The 13932-nt window shown below is 43.2% G+C and overlaps 1 protein-coding gene across 1 annotated transcript in view; it reads right to left on the reverse strand.

The window, feature by feature from the left end:
• MSH3 (mutS homolog 3) overlaps window positions 1–13932 on the reverse strand; it is a 96059-nt gene that overhangs the window by 79313 nt on the left and 2814 nt on the right. The window contains exons 3-8 of the mRNA XM_053932022.1: window positions 13680–13888; window positions 11275–11487; window positions 9806–9922; window positions 8913–9030; window positions 8246–8391; window positions 7092–7258 (exon numbers count right to left, since the gene is read on the reverse strand). Of these exons, the coding sequence (XP_053787997.1) occupies window positions 7092–7258; window positions 8246–8391; window positions 8913–9030; window positions 9806–9922; window positions 11275–11487; window positions 13680–13888 (970 nt within the window). The remainder of the gene's footprint in view (window positions 1–7091; window positions 7259–8245; window positions 8392–8912; window positions 9031–9805; window positions 9923–11274; window positions 11488–13679; window positions 13889–13932) is intronic.

Genomic DNA, 13932 nt, shown 5'->3' on the forward strand with positions numbered 1-13932 from the left:
GCTGAGCCCAGAGCCCAAATCCCTGTGCTGGGCTGAGCCCAGAGCCCAAAGCCTGAGCTGGGCTGAGCCCAGAGCCCAAAGCCTGAGCTGGGCTGAGCCCAGAGCCCAAATCCCTGTGCTGGGCTGAGCCCAGAGCCCAAAGCCTGAGCTGGGCTGAGCCCAGAGCCCAAAGCCTGAGCTGGGCTGAGCCCAGAGCCCAAATCCCTGTGCTGGGCTGAGCCCAGAGCCCAAAGCCTGAGCTGGGCTGAGCCCAGAGCCCAAATCCCTGTGCTGGGCTGAGCCCAGAGCCCAAAGGCTGAGCTGGGCTGAGCCCAGAGCCCAAAGCCTGAGCTGGGCTGAGCCCAGCGGGGGCAGCAGGGCAGGGGGGATTCTGCCCCTCTGCCCCTCAGCTCAGAGCCCACCTGCAGAGCTGCCCCAGCCCTGGGCCAGCCCAGGGAGGAGCTGGAGCTGCTGCAGCCAGGCCAGAGGAGGCTCCAGGATGAGCAGAGGGATGCAGCAGCTCTGCTGGCAGGAAAGGCTGGCACGGCTGCCATTGCTCAGCCGGGCAGGAGAAGCTTTGGGCTGAGCTCAGCGTGGCCTTGCAATTCTTACAGGGGGCCCATAAGGAAGATGGGGACAGAATTTTCAGTAGGTCTGCTGAGACATGGCAAGGGTTGATGCTTTTAAACTCAAAGAGAGCAGATTCAGACTGGATATGGGGAAGGAGAATTTCACCATGAGGGCGGAGAGGCCCTGGCACAGGGTGCCCAGGAGGAGGTGGGTGCCCCACCCCTGGAGACACTCAAGGTGTGGCTGGACAGGGCTCTGACCCACCTGCAGCAGGGGGGTTGGCCTGGATGACCTATAAAAGCCCCTTCCAACCAAAGGCCTCCATGATTATATGAACACCACCTTGCTCTTCCCAGTGCTCTCCTGGCTCCTCCTCAAGCCCTGGCAAGACCTGTTTAGTAAAAAGGAAGATGCACAGCCACAAAGCAGCAGAAGGCGTGCAGTGAGGTGGCAGGTGGCTGTCCAGGAAGCTGTCCAGGAAAGTTATCCTTCCTTTCCACAGCCCTGCACTGCCCAGGGCATGCGACAGATGAGGCAGGTTGGAGGGGTGTCACTTGCACCCCCCCCAAGGTCGTACCTGCTGCTTCTCTCTCCACCTGAAGGTCCCCTCAGCCTCAGCTCTGCAGAGGGGGCTGCAGGAGAAGGACACTGCCAGGCTGCCAGGAATGCCTGGAATCTGGCTGGAAATGAGGACAAGGACACCCAAGACACATAAACAGAAGGGCAGAGACAGGAGGAGGTGGCAAAGACTCCAGAGAGCAGGAGCACAGCTGTAGGGATGGAGGGGCTAACAGTTATCTTCTACCTGACAGAAGCTGGCCTGACAGGCACAACAAAAAGCACAAATACACTCAAATATATTTGCTAGAAAATGTTCTTAAGTACATCTACCTCCCGCTGCTGAAAGTCTTTCACATAAGCTGAAAGCAAGTGTCTTAAACAAAATCTTTTTGCTTTAAAAAATACCGTGCTGCTAAGTAATACAGAGTTAAATACAATAGTAGTGATTTCAAATTCTCCATTAAGAACCCAGAAAACATTCAGGTGAATTTTGAACATCTAACAGTCATTTGTACTGTTGCAAATTCCCAGAGGAAGAGTCCATGCCTAAAGCACACTCCTCAGGAGTGTAATTTACCAAAAGCCTCTTACCTCTGCCATACACAGGAAAGAACATCTATTAAAAGAGACAAACGTTCTCAGTCAAGCACAGAATTTAACTGCTAAAGACAGCCCAGAAGATAAATCTTGTTTCTTTCTGCAGTTCATCGGACTGATGGCACTTAAAACCCCACTTCAGTTCCATTCTCTCCAAAATTAAGAAAACAACTACATTCCGGGTGTATGAAAAATAAATAAATTCGTGGCCTTTCTCTCTTCCCCAGCTCAGGAAGGGTTGGGAACCAGGACAACAAAAGCTTTACTCTCCTCACTCCACCTCACTGCTACCTGCATGTCAAACATGCAGACAGCCTCAGTCTTCCTCTCTCCCACATTGTCTCATTGACATCACTGCCTGGATTAAAACTGCTGAATTTCTAATTCCTGGCAATTTCTAACTCCTAACAATGAGGGCAGGAAATGGGGGAAGAAGTAGTGTTTGAGAAGTTAACACATCCAAGGCCACTGTCTCACAGGGAAGGAGTTATGTCCCAAGTCAGCTTCAAAGCTGAATAAATTACGAAAAAGCAGTCCTTATTGAAACAAAATAGGACTAGGCTAGGACTTTAATAAATATGCCAACATTCATAGACTGCTAAAAAAGATTTAAACTTACATGCCAGTTTTAAGAGCTTAAGAGTCATTCTCCATTTGAATATGTGAAAAATTACAGCATATGAATATATACTGAAAGAAGAAGCAAGAAACATCACACCCAGAGAGGACAACTTACTTGTCACCTCCTACAATTTCTGATCTGTCCCGTAATAATAAATCAAACAGTTGCCAAAACATGCTAATAAAGGCTTTAAAGTTTTTTTTTTCCTACTTCTGTTTATAAGGTAAGTTTTTTTTTTTTCTTCTTTTTTTCCCTATGTAAAAGTTAGCTTCTTGACACCAAGAAACTGGACAAGCATCAAGGCTCAAGACCTAATTGTTCTTAATTTAATAATTTCTACCTTAAATGGAGGGGAGGGGAAAAAAAGTCCACACCCATGAATATTACTAATCAGTGCAATAATGCCACAAATGCAGCTGCTGAACACAGCACGTTTTCCATGCTTTGCAGTCACATGAGAAATAATGCACCTTTGAGCCAGGGAAGCTCATCAGAGCTTTGGCCTGGGGGGAAATTCACAAAAACACAAGGGCTGGGCAAGGCAAGGCCTGCAAAGGCCAGATGTTGCTGTAAAAAGCAGTGCTAACATTTTTTTAATCTATTTTACCATCCAGGGTAAGGACAGTGCACTGCATTCTGCATTTGGACACAGGGCTTTGAAACTGCCTCTTCGTGTCCCTGCATCAACAACTCCACGTGCATGGGGGGACAGTAATTCCAGCCAGAGGACACCCCAAACTGTGAGGGGCAGTCAGGCAGGTGTGGCAAATCAATACACTTCACTCTTCAGCAATTTGTCAAACAAGAGGTGAGCCCCACACCTCCCTCACCTGCAATGCCACAGAAGATAACGAATGCCACTGCTGAGAACAGCAGCATGTCCTGACTGAGACTGGATAAAACTGCCAAAAAACACCATCCAGCAACTCTTCCAGGCCACTGCATGAGGTGGCAATACTGTGGTGGATTTTTTTTCCCCCCTGTCCATTCAAAAGGAGAGAGCTCTGACATGACCATCTCAAGCAGCTGGCTGCACAGACCATGGGCTGGGCTCTCAGCAGGGCAAAACACCCCTTTGGTCAGTGAATACCTGTTCACTGATGCATTTGGGGTTTGTATTTACAGAAAAAAAGCTCACGTGCTGCTTTTGCACTTCCGTCGCTTTTTTCTTCCCTGCTGCAAATTTAACTGCTTGCAGCTTCCACTGACACAAAACATTCTCAAGATGGTTGTCACAGCTTGCCCTTCACTTAAAAATCCATGGGAACACTACAAGCTATACAAACCACTGTTTTTTATGATCACCAGCCCTTCAGACACTCTCCACTCCTCTCTGTTCCACCACTTAATGTGCAATGCTGTTTACTCTCACTGTAACCCTTTGGGGTCTTGTTTTTGCCACTACAACCCTTCCTGTCCTTGCTCACCTACAAACCTCAGGAGCTATGTAAATAAATGCACACGCCCTTCACAAAAAAAAAAAAAAATCCTCAACATTAACTACATGAATGATCTGATCTGAGCAACCAGCAGTCACATATAGACCACAAAATTAAAAGCATTTCGTACACAGCAGTTACGAGTCAGAGTTCATCCCAGCTCAGTTTCTACTTGACTGATGGCATAAATCCATAACTCTGTCCATGAGAGCAATTAGCACTGAACAGCTATTGACCAAATGTAATAAATCCACTACAGCTCACTCTAAGAGACCATGACAGAAACTGGAGAGGAACAAACCTGCAGAGACCTCACCCAATACAGTTTAAAGCAGAGGCCACTGCTAAACCAGAGGGCTATTAGCACTGCACTTAGCAGAAAGAGCTTGAAATTATATTTGCAGAGGTCCTGAAACACAAATTAAAAAGGCTTGTGTTGAACATGATGGAGGTTCACCTACTCGAGGGATTCCATCATGCCTGGAGAGGGAGGATGAGCTTTATTTCTCAATGGGTCTGAAAGAGAGGGGGATTCCAGGGAACCAACTCCAAGCCAAAGACTACTGCAGTACTCAGGAGAGAGCAGAAACCTGAACCCCATATTCAGAACCTTAGGGTTACCACAGGCAAGAAGGTGCAGACTACCTGCAGCCTAAAGCAAACAGCGCAGACCTGGGTGGAACGCTGTGGGTTTAAAGTTACTTGTGATCAGTGTGCTTCCACAGGGTGTCCAAGAATGCTACAGAATGAAACACTGCAAAAAAAAAAAGGGGCAAATGGAAAAAAAGAGGAACGATGGAGTACTCTGAAGAGGCACTGAATTTTTCAAGGAAACAAGGAAGGGGCAACATGAGAGGAGCAAAAATATCCCCAAGGAGCCTCAAAGACAATGTCAGGAGACCAATACAGGCCAGGTTTTAAAGCAGACAACATGTTAAGGAGGGTGGGTGCTGACTCTCGACTAGAAAGAACTTGGAGTACAAAACACTCTGTTCTTTGGAAAAAAATTAACAGTATTTTCTGAAGGCAAGACTTTTTCTTTGATTTCTAGAAAAAAGGAAGTTAAAACCATGACAAGATTTTGTTCCAGGTGGGTCAGCACTTGCAAACAGATTTACTAACAGTTTGGAAACAGCACAGTACCCACCAGAGCAGTTTGTCCTGAACCACTTTTTGTAACCTACTTTTAATATAAGCTTTGCTTTTGAGGGAAGGCTCTTCACTGGCCCCCAGCTCAGTGTGCTTGAATAGTATTTTCTAGTCATTGAATCCACCCTAGAATAGTAAAGAATAAAAAAAAAACAAACCCTCACAGAAAATGAAGGGAAGCACAGAGACTTTCAACTCTTGGCAGTGTAAAGGGGCACTGAACTAACTTAGGGCTTCTCTCACAAAGCTGCAGCTTAGCTCAACATTTTATTTCATTCTTTTGGTAACCCTAAGCACAGTCCTTGTGCTGGCCACATCACCTTGCTCACTCAGTGCCAAGCCCTAGTACACAACATCCAACACCAAATCACCCCTGCTGCAACTCTCACACTACACAGGAGGAGTAAAAAGACTTCTCTTCCTCTTTCCCTTTCTCTCCCTCTTCTCTTTTCTTCCTCTTTCTCTTTTCTTTTCTCTTCTCTTCCCCCTCTCCCTTCTCTTTCTCTTTTCCCTCCTTTTCTTCTTTCCCTTCTCTTCTCCCTTCTCTTCCTCTTTCCCTTCTCTTCCCTTTCCTTCCTCTTTTTCCCTTCCCTTTCTCTTCTCCCTTCTCTCCTCTCCTCTTCTCCCAACCTCTCCAAGCTCTAGTCTCCTGGGACTACTTCTCTCCCCATCTCTACTCTGTTTTCATCATCCCAATGTTTTTCTGCTGCACCCCTAACACACAAAGAGATGAAGACCCTTCTTGAACCACAAGATCTGGTTCCCACTGTTTTATTTAGAAAGGTCTTTAAAAAATTATGGAAATTTAACTTTTTACGGCTCAGGGAAGATTCTCAACCACAGGTTTTAGAAAAGAGCTGCTAAAAGATAAAATCACCAGATACTGGGCCAATAACCAAACCTGAACACTACAGACATCTCAATATGCATTAAGAGTAAATTACCACTGTACAAAAGAAACTGCACAAAAACAAACCTAATTAAAAGCACAAGAAAGTAGCATATTGAAATCACTTAAATTACTATGAAATACTTCAGGGCCCTCTAGTGGTTTAATCTCTGGTACGAGAAAAAAAAAAATCCACAAAGAATTGTTTTTAAAATAAGGCTACTGAGGTGTAGGGCAATAATGTGTTCTTTTTTTGTCACTCTCATGTAATTCAGGGCATTTGGGCTAGAAAGTTGCCCAGTAAATTACCAGAAAGGTGAAAAAACTACAAACTAATCCCTGTTCACAAAATCAGCTAATGGGTAGCATTTTTTTGTCTTCATAAAAATGACAAGTCACTCATTAACATTCTCAACTGTGCCACAACCAAAAAAACACAAAGAAAAAGGAAAAAAAAAATCGCAACCACTTTCCCAAATTTGCACCAGAATGACTATTTCATTCAAAACTGAAATGTCAAACTCCAAACCAGCTCTCTACAGCCCAAAATTACATGGTTAAAAAAGTGAAAAACTGAAATTTCCTCCAGAAAATTGCATCTGCAAGCTTTCATCCCCTCTGTTCAGAAGACTGCTTCATCTTTCATCTATCAACCTAAAAATTACATCCTACTCTGGCTTTACTACACAGAAAAAGTAACAAATATAGAGAAAACAGGTAACAAATTTCCTCTTGAAACATGCCAAGAGAACTCAGAGCAAAGAGATGACCAGTCACAATACTTCCAGATCTGTACCCAAGTCCTAGATGGTGTAATGGGACAAACAGGATCAAATACCATTTGCAAAGGCTTTCTACACCTATCTACAGTAATAGAAAAGGAGGTCTGGTGTCTTTTAGAGACCTCAAAACTATGACAAACAGGGGGGGAAAAGCCACACAACACCTCTTTTAGATCTGAAAGGTAAGTGCACGAGCTTGGAAATTATTCCAGCAGATCCTGTGATCAGGAGTGTGGTGGCAGGACCACAACAATGACAACGTTTAAGTGCACAAATCTTTCACAGGCCAGAGTCAGAAGCCATGAACTTCAGTCCAAACACAACTTAGGAGCAAGTGCCCAGAACTCTGAGGGATTTGGGAAGTTGTGAACCCAGCAGGAAACTGCAGCCACTCTGGAAAGGGCCACGACAGAACTACACATCCACACCTGCTCCTGGATCTCAGCTCCACTGGTGGCTCTGGGAAAGAGAACCCCAAACTACAAACCGCCCACAGAACTCACCTCATGGAGGTTATACTGTGGATGAGCTTTTCAGATTGATCGGACAGCCTAGATGGAAGAATTATTTCAACTGGCTGCAGGCGCAGGACCCGACTCTCCAGCTCCGAGCGGGAAGCACAGTCCCGAAAACTGTCAAAAATTACTTCTCCTGTGGTTGGCTGGATCGCCTGCCAAACAGAGACATACACACATACATCCTGTGAATATTCACATTTTCAGGGACTGCTTCAGTGGCTCAGACTGTTAACCAGAAAGAAAATCTACGGTGTAAAATTATACCACACCGCTACACACAGTGGAAGCGGCAGATCAAGAAACCTGAAAGTGTTTTTTTGTTTTTTTTTCAAACCCATGATACAAAAATAACTTCAAAACCCTAACACAACTTTGTCTTGGTAAGTGGCAACAATACCTTACAAATGTAAATGTGCTTTTGTTCCTACCAATCCATCACTGTTCAATTTTTAATACTAGACAGATCTATTAACTGAAGTCTATGAAATGCACGTGTAATTTGAACTGGAATTTTCTTCTGTTGTTCTCTCCCAGCAGCAGTATGACATTCAAACAGAGACACAATCAAGATACTTTTTAATTAATTCATTACCAGCTGACTGGGCTTCAGTTATCACTGTGTTTTGCTGGTTAAACAGGACTGGGTTTAATCTTCACCAATACAAATTTGAAGTGTAAGTGGTAAAAAATCCTCTACAGAATGCTATTTTGTAGAGCTAAAAAGTGTTCACAAGCTTTAAAATATTGACCCTAAATATGTTTAAACATTGAAATTTGTAAAGCATCTGAACTAATGATTTCCCTAGTGTATTTGGTTAAAACACTAGTATGTTTTCAAGTGAAACAGGAGCAAAACCAGTTTGATAAATGTTCAGCTATCCACTCCATACCTTTTCTGAAGTTTTCAAATATAAAGCCATCACAGTTCACACATAGACATCTTACCTAAAGTGCCTCTTTTTTGCAAAAAAAAAAAAAAAAAAAATCAATTCCTACTCCCCCGCAAAATAAAATCTGAAAGACAGAACAGTCATGAATTTAACAAGGTAGCCACCCACCTCCCCAGAAAAATAACAAAATGCACAACAAAACAACCCCACGCTGACCCTAAAATACTGACTCGTGAGAAACTAACTTACCACAATGCCTGTAACAATGTCACCTTTCTTCCTGTCCTTCAGGTTGTCTCCGTTTTCACAGATGCAGAGGAGGTAGTTATCAGGGACATCTGCTGTTACCTCTTCAACATCTACAGCATCGTCCAGCTTCAACAAAGGGTTCACATGTAACAAATGTTAAAAGAAATACTACACAGATTTGGGTGGACTGGTCACAGGTCTTTCCAGATCTAAGTCTTGTACTCTCTCAAACATTAATCTAACAATTTTTTTAGCTCCCGGTATCTATTAAGTTTGTTTGAGAAATTAAGTTTAAAGCATGAGGTAGATAAGACAGGATAGAGCAAAACAAAAAGTGGAAGAAATTAAATTAATTGGTCAAAAGCTGTTTCTCTCTCATTTTAACACTTTCTAGACAAGACCTGCAGGACACTGCAGATTTGCTAAGTCCACTCCATGACTTCAGAAAGCAACTACAGTAAACACAACAAACCTACAGACCTGAGGAGACTAAATTGTTTGTAAAGGCAGCAAGATGCTTTACCACAACAAAAAAATTAAGGGAACTTTATTTCCTGCTGCCACTCTTATGTCAGCCACTAGCTGCTCATGCTCCATCCTGGTGATAACACTAGAATCAAGGCCTCCCAAAGGTTAGTCAGAAACCAAGTTTATTTGAAAAGGATATCTTCTCCAATAAGTGTAGACTTAGTGTAGAGGGCAGTCAGCTTACGGCTGAAGAGAGAGCTTTTATTTTCTCCAGCAGCTTTCAGTGCTGCAGTCTCCATTTGTTTTATTACTCCAACCTACAGGCAGACAAACAAGAAACAAAGTCAGATCTCTGGTAATAATTTTTTTTTTTTTAATTTTATATATCTGGCAATCTTTTTAAGATGTGTAAACAACAAATGCATAATTCAAGCTGAAATACATCATCAACAGAGAGGGCTCTCACATCAGTCCTACTAACGAGATTATAAGGCATTATTATAATTATATATTATTTTCCTGACCTTTTTCCTACTCCTGACTGCCCTCTCAACTTCTGTACCTGTGCTTCTCATCCTATTTTGAAACAATTTAGCTGGACACCACTGCTTATTAGAGAATGGTTTCTTGCATCCAATTTAGAATCTACAAGTCCTTTTCTTAGAAATTGAAGCAGAAAAAGCGTTTATCACCAGAAAGCCACAGAATTACAGGGATCCAGAATAGGAAGGAACAGAGAAAAAAAAAAAACAATGGGCTGGGATAAGAAAAACAAGGATGTGAGGAACAAGAAAACAGAGAGAGGACATGTACATTTCTCCTTATTAAATGCAAAAACTCGATACTGAAACACTGAGAAAAATAATTGTTCTGGAACTGTTCCTGAAAAAATGAAGACACTTCTCTGAATCTGCTAATGGCTCATGACGCCCCCAACACAGAGAAATTGAAACAAAGGGAAGTTGGCCATTTCTACTGCAGGAGCTGGGGATAATGAGCTGCCCACTTCTCAGCTGAAACTAAGTGCTGGTACAGGCAGTGCAAGTTCTCTCAGGGCTGGCCTGTACTCAATTAGCAGGAGTCAGGGGCAACCTTGTGTCCCTTGGCTACGAGGCGGCGCACGTGGACGAAGAGCCGGTGGCTGGGGATGCTGGCAGTCATGAAGTTGTGATCCAGGTGACAGTAAATGTTCAGCTCCTTAGCTGCAATCTGCAACAAGAGTCAGCACACGGGTCACAAAGTAATTTAAGAAGGTAAGGAGCTTATCTCTGTGACAACAGTGATGCACAACTACAATTAAAAGCTCGGTGACAAAGGGAAAACATTCCAGGAGAAAGCCTGGAGGGGCCCCTCCACCTCCCTGTCCCAGCATTGCCATAAACAGGGGATTCACTATCACAGGCTGCAGGTGTCAGGTTTTAAAGGTTGCACCTTGATCTTTACCACTGTGAGGTAAACCACCCACACTGCACACACACAGGGTCTGAAACACAGCTCAGCAAAAGGTCAAACGATTTTCACGCCACTGCAAACCCAGCAGGAATGGAAGCATTTAGTTTGTGGTCATAAAGACAGGATTAACCTGGCCAATCAACTAAAATACTGAGAAATCAATATTGAACAGCAGTGGAAACTAAACACTTAATAAAAAAAGAGTAACAACGCTTACTAAAATGTGACATTATCATGTGTGATTTGTATGGTCTTTCTGCCCCTTAGCAAAAAGGCAAGTGGTCACTGAGCAGAGAATGGGGTGTTAGGCAGGACCTGCAGGCAAACACTGACCCATCCATCTGAACAGCATATTTCTATTTCTGGGCTGTAAGTACACCAGCAAATGAGCAGACAAATTGCACAGCACAAATATGATGGGAAAAATGAATTCCCAGTAACCAAGCAACATTTCTCAGTGGTCTCAAGTGTGAAAATAGCACCAAACAAAGGCTGGTAGCAACGACTTTGGGGCAGATCATAAGGAAAAGCATTATGAAACATTTACAAACCATTACTTTAACATTATGTTTGTTATATAGTGCTTTCCAGCTCCTACAGATCTGCCATGTGTAGGTGCCACATCCAGGCATGCATTCAGGATGCTCTCTGCACCCAGGCTATACCTGCTATATTCATCTTTTCTAACACCACTTGCTCCACTGCCTTTCAATCTGAAAGATTCCTAATGTCATACATTACAGTTAGATATATATTATAGCAGAGTTCTGAGCCATGCAATTCACCTCACAAAGTTTTCCAACTTTAATCCCCACAAAAATTTATTCTAGGAACTCACCTTAAATTCTCGATATACAAGACAGCAAGCACTACCATGTGATTACGGAGTAATAAATGCCATTTTGGCAAAAAAAAAAAAAAAGTGCATAATGGATAGTCTTGCATTTCAGCACGCAGAGATTTTTCATCCCAATTTCAAGTAACAAAACAAAACAAAAAAAAACTTAAAACTTATGCCCCCAGAGAAGCCTCCCTTCCAGAACTGGCCACAGACCTAGGATGACAACAGCATAATCCAAGTATCTTCCCATAGTCTTGGAAAAAATTACCTCTGCATCCTGTCCAAAGAACCGGTATTTGTATCCACATTCCACACACAAAACAGCGTCCTTATACTTTTTCTTCATTTCTATGAACTGGAGTTCTAGTGGAGTGTAAATGCTTTTGGTTCTTTTATTAAGATTTGTCTCTGATGAATTTTGAGAATTTTCATAAGACTTAAGAGACGCAGAAAACTGACTAAGATTACACTGTAACTCCTCCTGTAAATAAAAGATGGAAAAGTGGAAATTAGGAATCATCAAACAAATCAAATCGCCCCCTCCTTGGTTTGCACTCACCACACACCTGAAGATTGCTCTTGCATTGAAGTGCCCCCAAGCTGCAGCACAACTATTGCAGCAGGATATACAGAACAAATACAGTGTATTTGGAATTAAAAGGAATTAAAAAGTCATGAAAGACAAAACTAGTTAGTCATCAAGACGCCTGAGGGGAAATCAGAACCCTACTGTATCATAAGCTCTCAAAGCACAGACCAAGAAAATGCAGGCTGCAAAGGCTGGGCAGTCTGAACAGGCCATACATTGAAATAAGGATGAATTAATGCTCCAGTTTACAGGTGAGAAACTCCAGCACAAAGAGATTAATGATGTTCCAAAAATCCACATTAAATCGAGAAATAAACCAATTCGAGTCTCAGTTCCCTGTCTCAGACACCAAAACTGTACTCCTTCTCTAGTCTGCACTTCATAAGTTCAGCAAACCTCTCAGAACACAGAAAATCTACACTACAGTTTCTAAAACCTGAATTGTGAAATGCTTTAGCTCACTCTGTCTGCAGTTTATCATTTGCAATGACATTGTGTAGCCTGTTCTTGCCAAGCAGCTTCAGCTCTACCACGCTGCGCTGTTCTGTATTGTCAGCAGAGTGATGGGTTCAGAAGTGCAGAGAAAAACGCTGAAAAGTGTTTCACTTATAGCAAAATTCCTCCTCACTTATATCACAAGATCAAGTACAGATAATACTGGTTAAACAAAATACAAAGACAACACCCTCCAGAGTTTTTTAAAGCGTGTGACTATTCAAAACACAATTAATCAGGTTGTGCTATAAACTCTGCATCTGCAAACAAATCCAGTAAACTTCCATTTCTACCAAGGGTCCCGTTCAGATTACAAGAAACAAAGTGAGCATACTGTTTAGCAGCAATGGCAATTCAGAAAGAAAAAAAAACAAAAACAAAACAAAACAGAGGTAGCTTAAATACTATACTTTGGGACATGGACATCTACAAAGTGTGCAGCCAAAGAACAACTGGGGAAAAACAGCACTTAGCTGTGACTGCAAAACCCCCACAGCTGCACAGCACTAAGCAAGAAAACCCAGCCCAGCCCAAATAAAGCTGCCCTGCACCCAGAACTTGGGTGGCCTCAGGAGCTCAGGTGTCTCCGCTGCAAAATCCTCAGCTCACAGAGTCAGCACTCTTCAGTCCAAGGTCTGTGCCAGCCAAACAGGGTGACCTTGTCTCGTTTTACAGGCAACTGTCATGACAAAGCATGTGAAATGAGGGCATGAAACCAGGCAAAATGAGTAAAAACAAACACAAGAGCTGACCTGTTGAGATGGTGTAAGTTACCAGCTGGAGGAAGATTGGTAAGTAAAAAGCAAGATACAAACAGCTAAAAAGACCCCTTCCAAGGAAGGTAGGCCAGCCCTGGAATCAGTTTTCTGGGTTCTCCAACTGACCACATCCTCATAACCTCAACCCCTTACCACAACAGAATTATCTTGCCACAAGCTGCTCACTTCAGCATTTGGACCCCACATCCACACAAAGCAGACCCCCCCACCCCAGTTAAAGGTCACAGCCCTAAGAGAGGGAAGGTTAAAATCAGGTTTTCATACAAGCTCCTTCCCTCAAAAAGCCAGATGCAGAACTCCACTAAAGAGCAGCCATGAGATGCATTCTAGGACCTGAGCAACTGGCCCCCAAACCCCCCAATTAACTAATGTTAACTACCCCCATAAGTAAAGGGGAAGCAAAATACTCTTACTACATTCAAGTCTCTTGACTTGCACCACACATATCATGACGATTTTTTGTGTGAGCACCCCCTACCTTCTGCAGATGAAAAAAGCAGTGACACCTTTACTGGTTAGATTTACCAGCAACTAGATTAAGCCACATCTCAGAGATAACCCTACACAACATTTTTGCAAAGAAAGCCTGTTGGAAGTTTGAGAGCCCACATCAAAACTGGTGGAACTGAAAGCAAGCTGAGCAAAGTGCCGCTCTGAACATGTGTTATGAGGGTGTTGAAAGCATCTGCACACAAACCCAGGTCTGTGGGGTTCTGCTGCTCCATTCCACATCAGAGCAAAGGAGCACAAAGGGAAGCTTGTGCCAAAGCTTGCTGGTTTAACTCATAACAAGCAATCCACTCTGCATACCTTCTGTGCAGCCTTTGGGCTGCTGTCCCAAGACGGAAGAGGATTTTTCAGTTCTGAGCTCCTCCCAGTAATACTGGGACATTTCCCTTTCTCCTGAAAGCCATGCTCCCGGAGGCTGGTACACTGCTGGTCTGAATCACTGCAGAACTCTCTCAGCCTGCCCAGAGTTTCCAAACTGATACGGGACTTCTCACACTTCTGAGATTCTTCTTTGGTGAAAATTCACAACAAAAACATATTAGCAACTTATTTT

Source organism: Vidua chalybeata, chromosome Z (assembly GCF_026979565.1).
Source record: "Vidua chalybeata isolate OUT-0048 chromosome Z, bVidCha1 merged haplotype, whole genome shotgun sequence".
In the NCBI taxonomy this organism is placed as follows: Eukaryota; Metazoa; Chordata; class Aves; order Passeriformes; family Viduidae; genus Vidua; species Vidua chalybeata.